General features: G+C 40.4%; 1 protein-coding gene across 7 annotated transcripts in view; it reads right to left on the bottom strand.

Moving 5' to 3' along the window:
• Positions 1 to 14,878: 14,878 nt before the first annotated feature.
• The window catches only part of ARHGAP24 (Rho GTPase activating protein 24), a 154,445-nt gene continuing 147,539 nt past the window's right edge, over positions 14,879 to 21,784 (bottom strand). For all 7 annotated transcript variants that reach the window (XM_042811506.1, XM_042811504.1, XM_042811505.1 and 4 more), the window contains 3 exons: positions 21,551 to 21,672; positions 17,928 to 18,996; positions 14,879 to 17,217 (listed from right to left, as the gene is read on the bottom strand). In XM_042811506.1, the coding sequence (XP_042667440.1) occupies positions 16,974 to 17,217; positions 17,928 to 18,996; positions 21,551 to 21,672 (1,435 nt within the window). In that variant the 3' untranslated portion in view covers positions 14,879 to 16,973. The remainder of the gene's footprint in view (positions 17,218 to 17,927; positions 18,997 to 21,550; positions 21,673 to 21,784) is intronic.

Below are 21,784 nucleotides of genomic sequence, written 5' to 3'. Positions count from 1 at the left end.
AAGATGGCATAGTGGGGGGCTAGATAGTCTTAGCAGTCTTTTCCAACCTTAAGGCTTCTATGATTTTAAAACAGATATTTGTGCATGAACACCACCAGAGGTAGCATTTTTGACCAAGAAAAATGCATGATGTATTCCACACATAGAAAAAAATGATAGTAAACATAGCTGCTTCAAATAAGTTCAGGATAACCCAAGCAAGATAGAGGTCACAATCTGGTAATAAAGAAGGAATTACTTACCCTTTTCCAAGGATCAGGGCTCATCAAACACTCCCAAGGAAGCAATCTCCAAACAGAGAACCTTCCTAGCTGGCAGCCAGCCCTTAAATGAGATTAGGGACTTCCAATCACACAGGTGAGTTGCTTCCACCTGTGCTCCCAGGGCAAGCTACACCCCTTCACCAGGTGCTCAATCACTTGTTCAAGCCCTGATATAACAGCTTCCATACACCATGTAATCGCAAACAAGCGAGCACTCAAATAATACTAAAAATTCACCTTTTTTCTGGTACAGAGCAAAGGGAAGTGCATACCACCTTCAGGTGAACCACTGATTCAACTTATAAAAAAGAATACAACAGCAAAAAGCAGCATTTACAGCAGCAATGTAGGATGCTGGGTGGATTTTTTTCATTCTGTATCTGTTGATGTAAGAGTCAAAGTATCCTTCGCATGTCTTTGTTGTTTGGTTCTTAAAAAGTAACCGCAGAACACAGAACTGCACAGACCAGGACACCCACAAAGGACAGAAGAGACGCTCAATGCTCAAAGCATAGTTTCAAAGCATAATCCTTTATGCCAAGGGTCTCCATTTGTAAATGGCAAAGAATATACACGCCTTGTCAAATTTCTATAACAAATGTGAAGGCATAAGACTTCAGATTATTCCATTCATCCCACAGCTTGTCAATAGCTTATTTCTGTCTGCATTACGTACCACACTGTACCTATGGTGCTTTGTCTTGAACATTTCCTCCTTAAGCATTTGAATTCCTACTGAACAGGACAAACAGGCAGATTATGAGACAGCATCCCTCTCTCAAATACCACAGTCTCCTAAACACATTCTAGAGAAACTGGTAAGCAGGTTAGAAATCTGAAAATAAAAGGATAAGAGCAAGAGAATTAAGATCAATACACTTCATGTTAACAGTCATGCTGTCAGCATACTGTCAACAGTATGTCAGCTTCACAGTATTATGTGAGCATTGCAAAGCATGATTACTGGTGCTGCTGATACTAATTGTTGTACCACATCTACCAAAACAAGCAAACAAAACCACCAAATGATACTTCATTTACAAAGCCAGATTCACATTTATGGGGTTTTGGTGCAGAAGTCCAACTACTTACTGGATTTCCCATGCCAGAGTATATCAAGTGTTAAATATCTCATGTTCCTGAGGGGTATGTTGGTTACAGAAGTGGTTAATAAAGGTTTTCAGGGTTGTTTCCAGCCAGGTTATGATCCCCTATTTTCGAGCACACTCCCTGTGCATTTTACAAGACAGCTGTTAAGCACATTGAGTGCCATTAAAGCATGAAGGAGTTGTTACAGCTGCAGCAATTTCAAGAGGGATATATGCTGTTCTTTGCTTCCAAAGAGGAAATTATGCAAGGACACACATCATATTATAAAATTAGAATTACTGGATTAATCTGAGCATTAAATCCCTGAATGTCAATCAGATTCTTCCAGAAATCCTCATATTAATCCAGGCTGTCTGTTCACTAAATAAGTAGCATCCATGGGGGCTTTGACCCACACACCACAAAAATCGACTGGCGTGACTAATTAAAAAAGCAATAATGACAAAGTGTTAATCCTTAGCTTACAGTTTCCTCCGTGTGAAAAATCCAAAACTTCATGACTGTTTGGATGCTTGATAAGTACAATACTGCATAGCTGCAGGAGCTTGACTAAAGCAGCAGCAAAAGAAAGAAAAAAAGGTAAAACAAAACCTCATGTTGTGCATGAGGAGATTCAGGTTGGATGTAAGGGGAAAAATTCTTCTAAGGAAGAGTGGTGAGCCATTAGAACAGGCTGTCTAGCGGGGCAGTGGCATCACCACCCCTGGGGGTGTTGAAGAATCCTGGAGATGTGTCACTGAGGGACAGGGTTAGTGAGCATAGCGGGGATGGGTGGGTGGTTGCACTAGATGAACTTAGAGGTCTTTCTAATCTTAATGGCTCTACAGTTCTACTTAATAAATACTGGAGGTGGTTTTAAGAAACGAACTCAGATACTCTTCCCTGATTACAGCCCATGGAGAATAATTCTGGCTGTTCACATTTATTCCAGAGGGGCATCACCTTGTTTTGTCTGGCTTTCCTCAGGAGCACAGCTATGTGTATGGGAATTGCTGAGTCACTGCCTGAACCCCTGATTGAGCACCTGGGGAAAGGACCCAGTCAGCCCTGGGAGCACATGTTGAATAAGGTTGAATAAAACAATATATGAGCTGAAACTTATGTTTGTTTCCATGAACCAAAGTGCAAACTGTGCTTACAACAAGTGCGCACTGTAAGCGTAGACTTACAGAAATAAATTTATAGGTTCACAGCAGTTTTATTAAAATAAGGACATCAAAGATTGAATAGTCTTACAATTTCTCCCATGATTAACATTTTGGGTGAAGAAATTTTTTCCAAGTGAGATAACTGCTTTTATTCTCTGCCAACTTGGTTATGCTAATTTTAGAAGTAATTCCTGATTGTTATGACTGCTATTTGCATTAATTATGTTGTACTGCTTTTCAAGAGATGTGCAATTTAGAGCAAGAATGCAGTGAAACATTAATAGTCATGTATGTGAGGTGGGGCGGCATGCAGTGATGTGTCACGCCAGCACTTGTTGGTTTAAAATTGGGGATTAGCATCCCCAGAGCTGGGCAGAAAGTCCTCCATCTAGAACACCTCCCCATCTACTGAGAACTCTTAGCACTTAACCAGAATAGAATAAAGTCAATCATTCAGCACAGCTCTCGTCACAACTACGTGCGTGGTTGTGCTCATCTCTCCTATGTGCCCCCGTTTCTGCATGTGCTGGGATGAGTGCCAAATGTGCACTGCCTCCTTTCTGAGCATGCCCATGCAGTAGATGTAGGGACAGGATTTTCCAGGAAGTCCTCCTGGCTTCTTTACTTCCTAAGAAAAGGGAGTTCTGGGTCTCTTGGATGAGGAATGCTCCCCCTGTGAGAGACAAGTGTTTCTGGTCTCACCTGTGCGTCCCCCAAGGACTGCCCCAAAAACCCAGATATTGCACCCCCTTCAAGCACTGATTGCATGACAGGAATAGCATCATTCTTAACACTAGTGAACTGGGTCCTTCCAAGCAGTTCAAACAGCTCCTGAAGGACTAATTCTGCCCTTGGCTTACATGGAAAAAACCACAAACACAAAAGCCTACTTTCCATTATTCTAATAACATTCTGGGCTCTTGCTCCCTTTCTGCTCCCATTTCAGCCAAGTCACTGACTTACATATAGGATGGAAATGATAATGTTGAAGCTGTATGGACATTCATACTTAGGTTTTATTGGGCTGTCAGGCACATGGTGCATTACTTGATTTCAGATTGTAAGTCCAGCAAAGATTTTTTTATTATTATTATTTTTAATGTAGACTTATTGCCAAGGGAAAAGAGAAAGAAAAATCAATACTTCCATTCACCATGGAGAATGGTGGTATTTTACACCTGTCATGGATTAATAATACATTGCCAATCTTTTTTAAGTTTGCCTTCATTTAAGAGGGTTCCACTGCTGATACCCAACTGCAGAGAAATCTGCAAATCAATTGGCCTTAATGGCTCTACTGCCAGAGCTTAGCATGAAGCTCTGTTTTGTGCTTGTGCAGAACCAAGCTCACTTTGTCACACTCTGTCACACACCTTCAAGCACTACAGCAGACAAATATATTTTATTATTCCTTTATATTAGAACTGAGGTCACACGCTCCTTCTGCATGTCCTACACAGGCAGTTCAGCTCCACCCAAACTCAACTCCTTCACATAGAAGCTTTCCCAGTGCCCCATGGTACATGTATGGACACTGTTTTCAACAACCAGCAGTGATTACTGCTTTTCAAAGTTTTTTTTTTTTTGTGAGTTGTAATTTTTACTTAGATATTTCATTGCAAGTACCCTAAGTAAAGTGAGCAAAAACCCTCAAATGTGCATAAGGTAAAAAAAGAGTCACCCTGTAGCCTCTTCTACATGTGATGCGATGGAAAGCAGAAATCCAGAACGAGCACTCCACAGCCAAATTTCATTACCCTCATTTTGTAAATTCTATCTTCAAGTTTAATGTTTAGGCTGTAGCACCAGGAATGGCCTTTTAAGCTTTCAGTCTTCTGAGAGGCTGCCATCGTGTGGCACTTGGGGATGCTGTTCACTGCCTCAAATAAATGGCTTGTACATGCTCTGAAGTGAATGTAGTGCACATACTCAGGATACTTCATTAGTAGATAAATACTTCCTCATTCCTATTCAGTAGCAGCTTCAAGACAAGGCTGTGACGACTTCTGTGTGTCAGCTGTATTGTAGTGCAGTTCATGAGCTGGGGCTCAGCTGAAGAACTTTTATTTCCATCAGAGAAGCAGTGAACTTGAGCATATATTCAACTTCATACGCATTATGTGGTACTGTTGCCATATTAAGCCATAAATACCAAATGCTAAATGTGCTGTGCACCATCTCAAGAACCACTTCTCATGAATGCTTCACTCCACCTATTTTTCACTTGATTTGGACTATGGGTGGAGGGTGACAGGCAATCCCATAGAGCTCATTCCTTCAGTCAGTAATGTGTATTTCTGGATAAATCAACGGAGTTTTAGAATGAGAACTTAAGGATTTTACCCTGTGCCTGGTGAACTGATTCAACTTCAGTTCTTGCTTTGTTTGTTTGTTGTTTATATAACTTTATATAGTACCAAGCAGTACAAATTTCTTCTGACACAGCATTTTTCACTGTAAGACAGATGGAGAAAATTAATTTTGCTCTCGCTGGTTGTGTTATCAATAATCTGTGTATACAAGTCAGGAACGAGTCCGTTGTATTTTCATTCCTTCCTGAGAACAGTAACGCAACTTTAACCCTGCCCTAAGAATACTTCCTCCCCAGCTTTTTTCCTTTTTCTTCCCATCAGATTGATACTTGGTGAAGAGCACAGCAACATGGTAGAGAAAAGGGTGCTGAGGTTGGACAGCAGGAAACACTGATTGCTAGGCAGACAGTGCATGCAGTTTTTCTGCATGGGAAACATGAGAACATACGATTGTCTGTAAATAACTTCCAGGAGGCTGTACTAAAGGAGCTATGTTAACACCTGCTTTGAAATGTACAATTTACATATATCTGAGCTGCCAATCTAGCATTCTAATGAAACTTTTGTATGTCAATCAATTGGCTTTGAACTCTCTTTTGGGGAACACCTTACAGTGGTGTTGTTCCAATCCAGGAAGTTTTTTGCACAGAGAAATCGTATCAGATTGCCAAGTGTGCAAAAACAGTAAGGAGTAGGTACATCATGTCAATTCAATGACTGTGTCCTCCTACAATATATAATTTAAATAAGAAGTAATGTGGCATGGTAAGCCATGTCTCTTTAAATGATACAGTAGTAAGGCCTTGAGGATTTATGGTTCAATTAGAACTAGGCAGTTGAAAGTTTGGGGTCCAGTCAACAGCTTAAGAACAGAAGTATGATGAAAACAGTCAGACTCAATATAGCTCCAAAACCACTCTTCTAATCCATCGTTCTTTGGAACTTTACTTCTATAGCTCTATGTATCTGTTCTCACCTTCTGACACTATCATTTATGACCACTTTTTGCTTCTCCCTTGGAAACGGTTTGACAGTCTAAAACGGCTGCTATCTTCTCTGGATGGAGCACTACGAATTTAAGTGGGCTATAAAAACATGCAATCAATGAAGAGAATTGCATGCCACTGCGAGTGTTGGCATTTGAAATTTCAAGCTTTATTTGTGGCTTGGCTCCATACAGAGTAGACACCTGACAGTTTGCAATTTGACATGACTTTGGCCAACAGGTGAGTGGTGATTCGTAATGAGTTTGGAAATAATCACAATTGTTCAATAGTGCACTTTGAAATGCACCAAGTGACACTCATATCTATGGATATAAGTATCATCAGGAGTTATTTTTCACTTTTTTATAAGAAAGAGACCACATAAAGTGATCTAAGACTTTTTTTCTCCACGTGCAATTAAACAAAAACTGTTTTTTTTTTTTCAACTCTTCCTCTCACTAAAAAATCGAAAATGAAAAAATAAAAAGGCACCACCACAAAACCCAACAGATTAAACTGTAGTATTTACCTTCAAAGTGTAGGAATAGTGATCTCTGAGCACTCTGCTGATAGCAAATGCTGTCCAACGCGTACTGGAATTTTTTCAAATAATTATATCTTTCCTAAACATCTGGGTCAGCACAGCAACCTGAACTGAGGCACAGCACACCATGGAGATCCTTGCTGAGGACAGTTCTCTCTGCTTTGCTTATTCACGCTCAATAGGATTTTCATGAAAGTAAATTATTCTCATTGTTTCTACTCTGAAGTAAAAAGGATGTTCAGATGAGAGATCTGCATCTGCAAGGTCTTCTGCCAGGGTTACCATCCCAGCTTGTCAGTCTCAGAGTTTCTACGGCAGAAATACTGTATCAGAACAATTATTTTGCACGTACGGAAAAGAGAAATTGCTTTCTCCTCTGATAATAATCTAATTAATTTGAACAATTACAAAAATAGGGGATATTAAAAGAATTTGAGAAGTCTTCAGGCAAGGAGTAAGAGGATGACCAAATCATGCTATTCAGCAAAGTACTGTATTACAAACATCTAATGGAACACTCTTGATAGCTAGCCAAAAGAAATGCACATATGGTGGCAGAGCTAAATTACCATGTCTCACAAAATAAGGTTATATATTACAGAATGGAATATCTATGCTTTTTTGGAGAAGTTTCAAGCTTACTGTTTCTGTGGTGCAAAGTGAATTTGCAGAGTTGGTTACCTGCAGCCTTCCCTTTAAAACTGGTTATTTCCCTTCTTTAAGCCTCAGGATTTTTTCTTATTTGATGTTTAATACTCTCCATGCTTTTAAGTGTCCCTTGTGGTTCTTCCTCATCTGTGATAGAAAATGTAACCACCACTAATGCAACACGGGTCTTACTTACATTCATAAAAATGGCAGCAGACGCTTGAATATTTATAGACTGCAGCAGCTTAAGATAAATATAACATGATGTATTTACATAACACCAGTTTAAAAGGCCAACAATGCACTCAGTGTGTAGGCACTGATTCAAGACTCTGGATGAGAGGCTCACAACCTGTGGTAAGCCCCCCACTCCTCTTTCCTTCTCTTCAACCTCACTCTTTCTCAAAGAATTTGGGGTTTTGTTTTGGGGAATCCACGAGCCTCATAGGTTGCACTGAAAACTGGTTGGAGTTTGCAATGTAGCAAGGAGGCATCAGATGCTTACACAAATTTTTCTTTAACTCCCCCACCCCAAAATAGTATCTTAAAGCCCTTTCTGTTCTGTATGTTAATCACGAAAGTAGAATTTTTTGCTGAGATTTAAGGTGGTAAAAGCAACTTTTTCTTTTGCTTTATCGCTTTAGAAAACTAGCAATTCCCATACTGAGTTTATTTTATATGCCTAGTAATGGCATTCAGTATTAGGAGCTAACACTGGAATTGCAGGTGGTAAAGAATCTAAAGACAGAGCTGCCTTTTTATTTTTATTATTATAATAATTGTTATTATTACATTTGTTTGTTTTAAGGAAGCTATTGTTAAGGAAGCCTGCAGATGTACTCACATAATTTCAGTAGAGCATGTCAATTCTTGCTAAGAGCTCAGAAATTCAGGCTTTATTCAAACATCTATTTCCTGGATTTGGATCACAGTTGTTTATATTTGCAAGGTTTATTCTGCAGCTACTTTTATTTTTAGCATTAAATCATTCTCTGTAATTTGGCTTCATCCATGCAGATACTTGGTCCGAGCGACTCACACTTTGCAGAAAATCTAACAGAGCATTGGAATTAGTAAGTAAAAAGAAGTGTGGGAAGATTCTAGCAGTGAGTATCAGTAACCCATGAGGAATTGTACTTAGAATTGTCCAAGAGGAAATTTTACAAGGATAAAAAGGCTATTGTCAAGTGTGAAGTCAAGCTCCAACAATGACCTCCAAGATGTTCTTCCTCTTCCAGAGCCAAAAAGGAAGAGCACATTTGGAGTTTGCCTTGAGGACAGAATTTATCCTTACATTCATCAGGAGGAAAAAGGTTTTGCCTTGTGACGAACTGCCACTTTCCTAAGGTAGGAAGCATGCTTCCCTGACATTTTGTTGCTTAGACTGTCTGCCCAGTCTCTGATAGAAGTGAAACAGTTTGTGGTTCAACTTTTCTGTGGTTCAATTCTTTTCTGTTCTTCGTTTATGGGCACTACCAGTTAGCAGGCTTTTGGTTTGGCTTGACGGCCCTGTATGCATCTGATTTAAGAGCTATATCCTACAAGCCGAGTTTAAATGGGCTGTTTTACCAGATCATGCAGTTTGACACAAAGATAGATATGCCTGGCTTGTCTTCCAGAGTAGACAGAAGGGAGAGTTGGTTTTATAGCACAGAAGGTTTAGTGTTTCTGTTTCCATATCACTCGACTTTGATTGCAGAACATATACTGAAGGCAGATAAGAGGAACTGTCCTGTATTTTCTGCATAGCTGCTGCCCTTGTGAACTGAGATTACTAGAGACACTTTAAACAATTAAATAGTCAGTCTGATTACGTAGTAAATCACTCAGACTGAAATAGACTTTGTAGCAATGCAAACCATAAGACTGCTGCATGGGAGCCTGCAGGTTCAGCAGGTAGGTACAAAATGAGATAGACCTGGGGGAAAAAAAAGTCTGCTCATCTCTGTGCATATTGTATATTTGAGACACAAATGAAATTCACTGTTACATATGCTAAATCCTTCAAGGTTTTTCATTACATAGGGGCAAGATGGACACATCACGCTATTGCAGTTTGAAGCGTGGCACATTTACAAGGGTAGCATCTCAATCTTTTCATTGTGTTTTCTGAGAAATTTATCAAGAGCTATGCTTTGAAAAAAGGTCTGTGAGGTTTTTGTTTGGCTCTCTTTTTTTTTTTTTTTTTTTTTTTTTTTTTTACAAAAACACATTACTACACAAGTTCTAGGTAGATGAATTAAAACACCTTCAGGAAATTGCAATAATGTCTTTAGCAAATGACACCCAAGAGCAGAATGTTCAACTTAGTTCTTGATCTCCCCATGATATACTACTGCATCCAGAGATGAAACAAGCAGAAAGAACTGTGGCAGGATTGGTCCTGGGTCTTGCCTAAAAGGTAGAAAGTTTAAAAGAGGAGAGGGAGAGGAGCCAGCAAAAGATTTAGGATCAGCAACTTATGAACTTAAACTGCCTTTCATGCGTTGAATAGAAATGAGTAGTCATTCCTCCCAGAAGCATGGGGAGATCAAGGTAGCTGCTGCATAGGAAATGATAGAGGAGTGCTCTGCATGTGTTGTGCCACTGCCTTCTCTAATACAGCAGTGCTGGGCTCTCACTCCGGCCCTCCAACCTAAGTTTATGTAAACCATTCTCTAATATCTTATTTCTTTTGAGTTTGTTAGGTGTTTTTACATGCACACTGTCAGCGTGCATCTGTTGACTGCATGAGTCATGTGGTTTGGACTGAATGAATTAAATTCAGTTTGCAGGTAACAAAACAGAAATTCTGTTCTCTTGCAGTTTTTCACGCTGGCGCAGGACTGAAATAATCTCCCTATCAAGGAATGTTGGTTGTAATCCACCCCGGAATCTAAATAAAACCTTAGAGAATTGAGTCAGGCCCTGTGTAAATTAGGGAAACCTGTGCTTCCATTCGACCTCGTATCTCTTCATTTCCAAACCTCACTGTATTTTACTAGCAGAATTTTACTGCTCAACCAAAACCTTCTCTTGGTTTGACTCCATCTTCCCAGCCCAAATCAAAGTCATTCTGCTGATGCGTTCTTCAGTGCTCAATGCACACCTACTTACTCTGTATCCCTCTTCTGAAGAATTTATTTCAAAATCAATGCAGAATTTGCACCTAGTGGTCACAATCCATTATTTTCCATTTTTTTTTTAATTCCTAAGAGGGAAATCAGTATTTGCAACTATAGTTTTTATGTCTATTCACCAACACGGGCATTAATTTCCTTCCAACCTGTGACTTTTTATTGCATTTGTGAGTTGCAGTGTATTTGGCTCATCATAGTAACATCTAGATTAATTAAAGTATTGAAAACCAGGACCAGCATACTGAGAAGCATGACTTACCCAAGGCATGTTTCAACATGTCATTATGGTTCTATTACAGTGCACTGGAATTGAAGTTTGCACAAAACAGAGAGCGTATCTAAACCCATGCAAAGATACCACAGCTGAGTTTTCGTTTTCCTTTTCCCCCTTTGCTTAACAGTAAAACTCAACACAGAAGTAAAACACAGATAATTTAAATCGTCTTAAAAATTGTGCATAACCTATTTGTCAGGAAACAAAAAGCCGTCACATTGGGAATCCACAGCACGTGCTGTCACCACTTTCACCTGCAGAACGCTAGTTTAAACTCAGCAGCACCTTAAACCAAACCAGAAAGCAATCCTCCAGGTAGTAAACCGTCCTGGCTCAGGAGTAGGGCACAGCTCCAGGACCAAGGCTCCCCACAGCTGATCGCAGTTATGTGTGTGTTGGCACAGAGAACAGGAGGAATGCAGCCAGCATGGGAAACCACAGCTCTTGGTTTGTCTGCTGAGTTTCCAGAAGAATGATATGCATGGTTGTGCTGTGCAGGGAGCAGTGTTATGACCAGTACATGTTCCCTGAACAATGTTTAGACCTCCCAGCCTGACCAGCTAGCCTCAGATCCTGGCCCCCACAGCTAATCAGTGACACTCCTCAGCTACGCGAGAAGGGCAGTCCCACCTTAAACACTAGCTTCTGTCTTGTCTGAGTGGATGCTGTGTGAGCTGGCAGTCTGCACCAAAACATTAGGCTCTGCTGCAGCAGACTCCTGCTGGCTCCCTGTATAGACAGCTGTCCATCTTTACTCAGAAGTTCCCCCTCCATCAGTCCCATAGCAGTGCTCCACCTCATCCCTCAACAGGCAAGGTTTATAATAGCTGAGTGTGTTTTTGATCTTGAGTATTGGCTCTGGGAAAAACAGGCCTGGCTGGCAGCACAGGAACAGATGAATAAATAGTTCATGAACTGTTCTCCTAAGGGCCTGTGGAATTGCCTCCAGAGATGCTTCGTTTTTGTCATGGTTCATACTCTGCTCACTTTCCATTACAGCTTCCTTTGATGCAAGTCCCTTCAGCCAGCCAGACAAATACCAATTAAGTCAACTGTGATATATTCACTATTAATACTAAATTATACAAATACCTCCTTCATTACCCACATGCACTATTAAGGCATGTCTACACATGGAAACCATTATGGAACCAGACAGGTATGAATCTGAAGCTGTTTCACACACCTTCCTAAGTGAGCTCTGGATATAACACAAAATGCACATTTGCCAGAATGAATTAAGTAAAACCTCACCACGGTGCTGAGTCTGGGTTAAAAGTGGCTACAGGAAGAGGTAGCACCACATCATACAATCGCATAATATAATGAGTTGGAAGGGAACCATAAGGATCTTTGAGTCTCACTCCAACAATCATCCCGTTCTGCCAAAACCAAAGTGCTGTAGTTCAGCCCAATATAAAGAAGGTGCTGTTAAAACTACCATCCACTGATGTATCTGATATAATAATAATAGAAACAATCTTAGCAGTGATGAGAGGGAGCACTAAGAGAGCACTTTCTGCTATGAAGTATGCAAAAACTTATTTGCAAACACTGCTTTGAACAACTGTAGCCATTATTTCTACTGAACTGTAGATTATGATTCAGCAATCTGACCCTAAAAAAAAGAGGGGAACACAAAAAATAAAGCCATAAATTTATCTAATTGTTACAGTTAACTGCTATGACCAGAAAACAAAGAGTGCCGTCCATATCTGAACAACAGGAAATACTGCTGCTCAGAGATACCCATTTGGTCTCAATCCAAGTCCCTTCCCACTTGCCTTACAGTTAGGAATTATAGCCATGCTCATAATAGTATTCTAACATCACAGATTCAAATCCAGTAAAGTCCTGCTGAATATAAATCATCTTAAACCTCTTTAGCATGAAGAGAAGAATACAGAAGCAGAGAGATTTTCCATTCTCACATTCAGGAGATTCATAAATGAAGTTGTATTGCGTGCAAAATTCATTATCCTGCATTTCTTGGAGAAAAAAAAAGGGGGGGGGTGGGGGAAGCAGATTTGCATCACACTCATTTTTCTGGCTTCAAATTTTCTCTGCTCTACTATTATTGACATGCCACTTGTTTTGTTGCTGACAAGCATTTTGGCAGCAGAGCTACCATCACTAACAGTGAATACATGCATTATAACAGCACCTAAAAGCCAAGTAGGAACTTGACCTTTGCTGCTGTTATCACTTCCCAAGTATAGACATTCTGTAGAATCGTGGCAGTTGATATCAACAGGGAATCTGCTGCATATAATTTTATTTGCTGAGAATTGCTGGTCTGGAGACGCAGAATGATGGTCTGGGGGCCATTAGCAGCCCCCAGAGCTGTGCTGCTCTGACTTCCTGAGGCTCCCTGCTTTGCAGGCAGCTGCTCTGCCACATATTTCTCCTCATCAATCCTCAACATTAGCATGGGGGGCTGCCAGCAGCCAGGAAGGCAGCCCGTGAAACAGTCTGGCTAATGGTGTCTGCACAGAAAGCCATTTAGAGCCAAAAAAATCTCAGAAAAAACAGTGCAACATTAACTTTGGTAACCTTTCTGTAGAGATGATCTTTCAGAAGAAATGCTATTAACCAAGGGCACATGTCTATCGCCTACACACAGCAATTTCATGTCTATTTGCTCCCTTGTTCTCCTCCTCTCCTGTTTACTACAGCTTTGCATGTCCACATCAGAAGTGCCCATGCTCTTATCTTTTCTCCCACCTTCCCCTCACATTTACACAGTCCAGAAAATATTCATTCTTTCTAGCAAGTTGGATCTTTCTCAGCTACTGTACACTCTCGCTACTGGATAAAATGCTGCTCACAGATCTTTCAGCAGTAATCTCATGAAGTTCCTCTCCTCCAAATTCTTATGAAAACCTAAAATAGCTGCTTTGCATATCATTTAACAGAAAATCTTTTATGTATTAATTTTAATATTTGCAAAAAACTCTGTGAGACATTGAAAAAAACATTTAGCCAAGAATAAAATTAAGCTTAATTATCCTGTTACGCCACAGCACACTTCAAATAGGGATTCTTACAAACAGAAAGGAAGGCAGAAGCCATTCTGAGCACAAGAGAATCCAGCATTTATAAGGCATTGTCAGCATCTGCCACCAATCTGGTTAATTCAGCAAACTTGTGTAGGGCAACATCACCCACTACTGTTTTCTGCTGGGGGCTGGAGATGAGATTACAGCACCAACCTAGTTCTGTCGCTTACTATGCGCATTGATTGAAGCATCCTGGTAGCCTGCTTTTATGTCTGTACTGCTCTGAACTTACACTAATGAATGTAATGTTATGCAGTCATCCCCTGTGATTGGAGCGGAAGGTCATTAGTTCCTAGGAGGAATTTTTTTCTGCAGGCTGTGCTGATGAACTGTAAAAGCATTGCCTATTGCACAGTGAAGGAGAGACCAAGAGTAGCACTGGGCTGGACGGGCTGAACTGCTTGCTGTACTCCCATCTTGGAGCTGAATGCTGAACTCCCACAAACATTATTAATATGGGAAGTGCACAGAAATACAGCAAGAGAGAGGTGAAAGCAAATGACCATTATACCATCTCATAACTGATAGCTGAAAATCTCTGCGTGCGCTCTCATGTCAGGTAACATTGTCAGCTTGGCCTTAGAACATGACTTATTCCGTTATAGACAAATGACAAAATGGATTATTGACTGAAGCCTCAGTTTCACTCAAGTACCTCGATACCAACTTTCCTGGAAGAATTGCTTCCACACGATAACCACCAGTCAACAAGTACTCTGCATGAAATTACCGTGGTTGTTTTTAGAGACTTTGTGCTCAAATAGCTTTGACCTCAGTCCTCTGAATGCCTTGACCCTCTCTACTCCACTGCATGAAAAGGAGCAGGTTTTGTCCTTTGCCACCTACATCCATTATCATGCTCTCCCAGCACTGCTTCTGCCAACCACGTCAACTCATGTCAAATGCTGGAAGTATTCTATTACTTGCTTCTCAATGTAAGAAACAGTTCTGAAATGTGTGCTTTTAATCTGAAGAAGCTGGATGATAATAGGAGCATCGTGATGACTGTTAAGGATGCAAATCAACTTCATCACCACAGCCAAAATGCTAATGAAGCTTCACACAGAAGAGAAAGATGTAATGCTGTGAATTGATCACGATGGCAGTGGACATGTTATTGGTAATATTTTCCATGTTCACTGTGCCTGCTTAATTTTTCTGCTCTGCCTAGATAATTTCTGAGCAGAGAATGAGGTGAAGCTTTGTTGTCCTGGACTGCATTGCAAGAAACAAAAGATACCAGCACTAAGCCACATAACTGGAAACAGAAAATTCCTTGAGGAACTGAACAACAGTTACTGGAATATCTTTCCAAAGGTAAAGACAAGCTTTAAACCTGGACATTAACAGATTCTGCCTAACACAAGTTTCCAAAAATCATTCAAAGATACTTGGAAGAATATGGTTCAACACAGTTTGAGTTGATTTTAAATGGTATAGCTGCAGTGAACTTGTCTGATATTTTATTGAACCAATACAGGGTCCTCAACCACAAGACAGCTTAACCCAAAGAAAAACTCTGTGCAGGTTCAGCTCCAAGAAACAGATCACCGTGGCATGAGTTGAGTGATAGGAATACTAGGAAGTAAAGTACAGGAATAGATCACAGCAGCAGTAAGAAAGGTTTCAAATTTATCCAGGAACCATCATCAAAATGAGCAGGGCTAAACAGGAGCCTCAGCTGACTGTGAGGCCCACATCAGATACCACAATCTTTGTCATTCAGTTTAAAAATCAGAATTAACACAGTAAACAGTTTCCTTCTCTCACCATTTGCGCCAACATCTGTGATTGTGGCTAGCCAACACAAAACATTCTCCTTCCTATTATCTTGATTTCTGTCTTTTTCTCATTTGCATCCAAACTGGATGTGCACTAGACATGTTTACAGTAATTACCGTCCTAACTTGGGCCTCTGAACCCAAGATAACACAAATAATTGTTCCACGAACACCACGTGTAATGCTCCACTCTAAGCTGTTATTTTCCTGAAATGTAAACCTCATATTTATTGCCCCGTATACTTACCACATCTAATCAGTATTTATCTAATGCACATGCTGCAGAGAGCACCTCTTTGAGGCTACATTCTTAGATCTCAACAGGGGGTCAGTGATAATTGCAATACATTTGAGTGACAGTAGAGGGAACCCAAGATGTCTTAACAACTTCTGAAGATACAACTCACAGTCTTAAAGATAAAAACAGGAAAGGTCTTGTGGATGGTATAGGAAACATCAGTTACACCTACTATGCATACATTTCCCAATAGGCTGGCCTTTCACTGCACAGCTTGGCTGCTTTTTGTTGGCACTCTGCAGGCAGTTCCTCTGGCTGTTCCCTTGATTACGTTATGATCCTGAGAGTTTCCACAGCTTAACACTTCACAGAAGTCTCAACTCGGAAAGGTTAGCTGGTCAATATGCACTGTAAATATAGGTGGTTAATGTGTTCTTCCTTATTTGCAGTTTGTAGTACAGTTGCCTTGCTAATTTCTCCTCTGCTCATCAGTTCTGCAGGTCTCTGTTTTGTTTTGCTTCAGTACCCATCACATTGCTAAGGCATTCAAGATGCACAGTGCGTCTCTCTGTGTGTCCCTTTGCCAGTCTTACAGAAAGGATTCCACACTCCTGTGGTACTTGGGGTAATTCAGTCACAACAGTGGTCAAAGCATGGTTTATATCCCTGTTCTGAGCTGCAGTGACCACAGGGATGTGCTAGAGTACCCCAAAAAGCTCTGGCTCTATAGATCAACTTCTCTTTGAGTTGCCCCTTCTCCCACCTTCTTACTCGTTACCATTACATTTCCTCTCAAACCTCTCTGTTCTTTGAATACTGACTGCTCAATGTTGGTGATATCCTTATAGGGTATTTGATACGAGAGCTCTGGTAACTTTTAGTCAGGTCATCAGTTCTCTTAAATTAGTGCCCCATTTGCCATCCCCAGCATGCTGCTCCTTCTCATCCAGCTCTCTTTTTCAAAAGCGACACAGACTAGTGCTAACCATTGGCACATGTACCTTTATGTATCTGTTTATCTTCACTCCCCAACAAGAGGGAGGAACAAAACAAAACAAAAACATTTGATATACAAAATAAGCTGATGGTAACACAATGTCAAAAATAGCTTATGTTAAGTGCAAGGGAGAAAAGCCTTGATATAAAGCTTGATTGCAACAACATTTCAATTTACCAGTTTAAATACAAGACTTGAATTAAAATATTTCTTGAGATACATCTCTCACTCTCTAAGATGTTTTTTTTTTTTTTTAAATTTATATACACATATCCAGTTGTGACACTTGACAGTAGTCTCATGAAGCATCCAAAGAGTATGACTTGATAAGTACACACTGTAGATATGAGTGGTTAACATGTACGATTTCTTCCTTCAAGAGTCTATAACATTATATTGAGTGCTAGCCTCAGACAGACAGGTGACCAGCCACCTGACTCAGTATAATACCCCTAAGCCCTTTCCCAGCGTCCCACAGTCAAAGCTTCCAATGCTCACTGGATCCAGATGGTGTTGCCCCTTTCTGGTCTGCGAGGCTCCACTGTCAGTTCTCCAAAAGTAGAGAAAAACTGCTCCATTTCCTTCTGCAGCATGTCGTTCCTCTTCTCTGCATCCTCTTTGGCCCGTTCTGCATTACGCATTTTGATTTCCACCATTGTGAACTTCTTCCGCTCTTGATCCAGCTCTTCATGCAGGGCTATCATTTCCGTCTCCAGGGTGAGATTTCTCTGTTCCAAGCTGCAGAAACCAAAATAAAAGCAGACAGCTCCTGAACAGCACTCCTCCCATTCAGTTGTGTAGAAATTCACACCATCACAATTTCATTCAATTGCATTTTCATTTACAAAGCTTAGATTGAATTTCTTAGAAGTTTACCTACAAAGCACAGTTTCATCAGCAATCCATTCCCAAATGGCCTTCTCTACTCTGTAGCTCATTTAGAAAATGCACGATACCAGCCACTGTTTATTGCACACAGGGACAACCAGCTCCACTCAATTCTCTAGCAAGCAACCTAGGGAAGTCTTTTACTCCTGCAAGCACTGGTTCCCAGTTCCCACTGTAGTTGTAATTGTGTCATTTAAGAGGTCAAAATAATGTTCTGAATCCCTGATTTTTATCAGCTGATTTAAATCTATTTACAAGAATAGTCTGACAGTCCCAAAACTACAGCTGGAGTGATCTAAGACACTGATTTCATTGAAAGTCTCAGCCTCCAAAGAGCAGGCGTCAACTAATGAAATCATTATGGAAGCTACTGATTTTGTTAGTTAGATTCCAGAGAAACTTGTAAGGTTCTGGATTTATTTCTGGTGCCATTAGGACAGTATGTCACAACTGTGGCAAAGCATTGCTTTGCAACAAACCCAATTGAATCGTGATACTAGAAGAAAAATTTAACATGTCAACTCTGAAAGAAATGAGAAGGTAACACCACTCCATCTTACCTTTTTATCCTTGTCTCATACTCGAGTTTTTGTTTAGCCATCTCTTGCTTCAAGCTGGACACCAGGCTGTGCAGAGCGCTATGATTGTTAGTACTGTTGGCAACGAACGTTTCACTGTTATCACTGCTGCTGGTGGCTCTGCTGCTATGGCCCCCCACACTCCTTCGGTCACTTCTGTTCTCATAGTCACCAGTGTTAGAGAGGTCTTCCTGTGGTGGCCCATCCAGTACAGAGTCTTCAAAGTTACCCGCAAAGAAGTCCTGCTCTGGGCAGGTGGTGGTGGATGAACGACAGGAGTTAGAGTGCTCAGGGAGGGATATTTCACAGGAGGATGTTGACCAGGTAGCACTGTCCACACTCTGTTTGTCATCAGAGTTCACTGTGGAGAACTGCTGGTGGACATTGTCATAGGTGGAGAGCCTGTTGTGCTGACCCGACTCACTCACTGATTCCTTCTGCTTGTTGTCCCTCAGTGTGACACAGCCATTGGGTGCCCAGCCTGGGCTTCGATTGTTGAGGGTGTTGGTGAGCCCATCAGTGCTAGAAACTCCCATCCTCACGCCTCCATTCTGCATGCTTTGTGTGCCCATCTTAGTCACCGGTCCTTTCAGGGAGGATGTCCTCCTGGCTTGCAGGGTACAGTTTGGTAAGGTCTGGCTCTTCTCATGGCTCTCCACAGAGCTGCTGAACGACCCGTTGGTGACTATGCCACTGCCTTTATTAAAAGCAGGATTTTTTTTCACCGTGAGTGGTGGGCTTCTGGTGACATCTAATTTCTGGATGCTGTTTCTAGGGCTATTGGTCTTGCTGCCTGGCAGCGCAGTTGGAGACTCATTGTCCATGCTTCCCCTTTGGGGAGATTCAGGTTTATCCCAAGAGCAGCGCCTCACTGCTGTCTCCTTTGTGTTGTTGTTCTCTTTGTTTTGTAGTTGTCCAACGATTGCCTTCTTTGGCACTTCATTGTTATTGTTGCACACTTCGGGTCCCACATCAGGGTCTGCATCCTTGGGAAACAGCTCTTCGTGTTTGCTTATCATCACTGACATTAACTGCTGGACTACTACCGTACCTGAAAGAAGGTACCAAGTAAGCACATGGTAATTAATGACCTGTTTGGGGCATAAATAATCTTAATGGCTCAGATTCCACAAATACTTAGCAAAAATCCTATTTATAGAAACATTTACCCAAAATAACCACAGGTTTTTTTACCCAAAATGACCCTGGATGTTTAAGGTGTCCAAAATGCATCTGCATACCAGGACAGATCAGCACCACCTTTTCTTTCCATCAGAACAAGCCAGCATTCCTCACAGACCCCATAATAACAGCAATTTTTGCAAAGACGCTATTGCCATGACAGTTTTTGCATCCCCGAAATACTACGGAAGGAGTTTATGAGCAGCAAATGATAATGTCATTATAAGCAATGTGAGTAATGTGCTTCAAGTTATTGTGGCAATCATTTTTAAAACCAAAGACCCCTTCTGGCAAAGCACTTTCACGCAGTAGTTTAAAAGAAAAGTGGCAGGCAAGGGATTTGCACTGTTGGAATAGCAACAATTTAGTCTTTGGGATCTAACAGGGTAATAATGTGACAGAATTTATTTCATGTGAATGCTTTTAACCTGTCTGTAGTTAAACTACATGCAAACAGGCAACTGTGTCATGTTATGTATGTTCCATGCACAGTATGGAACTAATGCAGAACCACAACTTCCAAGTATCTCTAATAAATGGCTGCCTCTCTAATAACCCCTTGGTGTGCACATCGCTCGACTGCACAATTTACACACTACCATTAATAACTGAACTTAGGGTAATGAAGACATACAACTATTTCTTTAAACTGAATCTCACTAAGTACTGTTAAGAATCTCTCAGGAACAAGGTCAGAGTATTTATAACAATCATCCTATCTTTAAACTTCTAGAGTGCTTTCAGAGGCAGGCTGTGCCCTTTTAATCAAGAATTTCCCATTGTGCCATATCAACTCCTTTGAAATATTCCGGATTTTTATAACCTAGCCTTTTAAAATACAACTACTAAGAGATTATTCAAATTAGCCTGTAATTGGAAGTCAGGAAAATCTCACTTGAACTAGACAAAACAACTTTTCATCCACATTATACAGATATGGCTGCACATAGCTTCATGCTTGGCTTTAAAAGGCTATGCAAGAAGAGCACTTTTCATTGTCAAGCTTTCTCTTCCAAAAAGCAAAGAGCAGTGAGGAAGGCTGGACAGAGGCACTATTCAATGTGTAGTCTTTGTTAACAAAGATCCCGCGTATTTAACTATGAGCAGCCCAACTGCACATCAGCACAGTCCATGTCAAATCTAAAAGGTTTACTTCTAAAAGGTTTACTTCTATAAGAGAAGTATGAGAAGTCATAAATCTGTTTAGTTAAAACTGTTTCCTCAAGTGAAAAAAAAATATATACTATTTCCCTTCAATGAGCACAGTATCCATGCCACCTCCTAAAACAGCCACTAAGCTTGTGGGCTGTTGAGAAGCTGTCTGGAGATGTTTTCAGACATTAAAAAAAAAAAAAAAAAAAAAAAAAAAAAAATCAGTATTTTCCATTTCCACCCACTTAAAACATCTTTCTCATTTAAGCTTTCACATAAAATACTGGCAGTAGCCAGCTCTGAAAAAACACAGACCCAGAGGATAACTTCTTTTTCTCCTTTTTGACTAGCTAACTACTCTCATCCCATCCCAAATCTTGATTTGCCTCCTTTTTTCCCAGGTGGCCTGAAGATACACGGTATCCCAGCAGTAGATGCCATCCTGGCAGGTATGACAGATCGAGGGTCTCAGCCTCAGTGAGATTCTCATTGACTCCAGTGATGAAAGTCATCTTTATGATACTTCCCTGTATTTTTAATCCAATGAACAATTAGAAATATTTTTGGATTCTTTCATTATGTGTCTTGGAAACACTACATTTCTGTCCATTTACAATAGGATGAGGATGAAACGTAAAGCTTCAGAAAAAGGGAATAAAACAGTAAATGAACAAAGTCTATGAGAATTACAATTATCTGGAAAAAAGAAAAAACATCATATTCAAAGGAAAACAAATTCACACAATCCCAAATAAACAAGCTAAAAGTTTTTAATACGATGTACAGTGCAAGGACTGTTCACAGCCCTTATTTCTGGGTAGGTTAACTAAATCAAACATACTAGGAAACAAGTATTTGGAGAGAGAAAAGGGATCATGTGAGTTTATGGAGAATGATGGGCTACTGCAATATCAATCTATGAAAACATATCTGACCCTTAAGAACTGCAGGTGATGCAGTTAGCTGCACTTATTCCACACGTACTGGGAAAGAACATGCCATATTTGGAGCAAGCATAGAGGGGGAAAAAAAGTTTTTAATTAAGCTGCCAAGGCAGCACAATCTCATGCAAGGTCTGTTTGCAATGCTATAAACTGTAGTCATTTTTATAGTATCTCGGAAGATTTATCCCAGCTGTCTATCCACACTGAAGAGTTCTGTGTCTTTAAAATGGACATAGAATGTAGTGTATATACCACATGGATTAGTAATTGTTAACAAACCTAAAGATATTCTTTTGTTCTCTTTCAAGTTATTTACAGTCAACTCACCTTCCATGATAGTCAAAGGATCTTCCACTTTAGGGCGGAGGATGTTGGGGCCAAAAACAGTAGCCAGATTTTGCACGCTCATTTTGTTTATGCCTGAATAAGACTGGACTTCATCCAGGAATCTGTGAGGAAGAAATATGCCTTTAACAAACATTTTAAAAGGAAGGAAAGAAAAAAAATAATCAAAACATGCAATGGTTTCTTAACGTAGTCTGAGTATTCCACTCTAAATTG

This window comes from Centrocercus urophasianus, unplaced genomic scaffold, assembly GCF_019232065.1.
Source record: "Centrocercus urophasianus isolate 14NV4802_14NV808 unplaced genomic scaffold, USGS_Curo_1.0 seq_13, whole genome shotgun sequence".
In the NCBI taxonomy this organism is placed as follows: Eukaryota; Metazoa; Chordata; class Aves; order Galliformes; family Phasianidae; genus Centrocercus; species Centrocercus urophasianus.
Note: the sequence above shows the minus strand (reverse complement) of the source record. Positions and strands in the feature narration are given on the sequence as shown.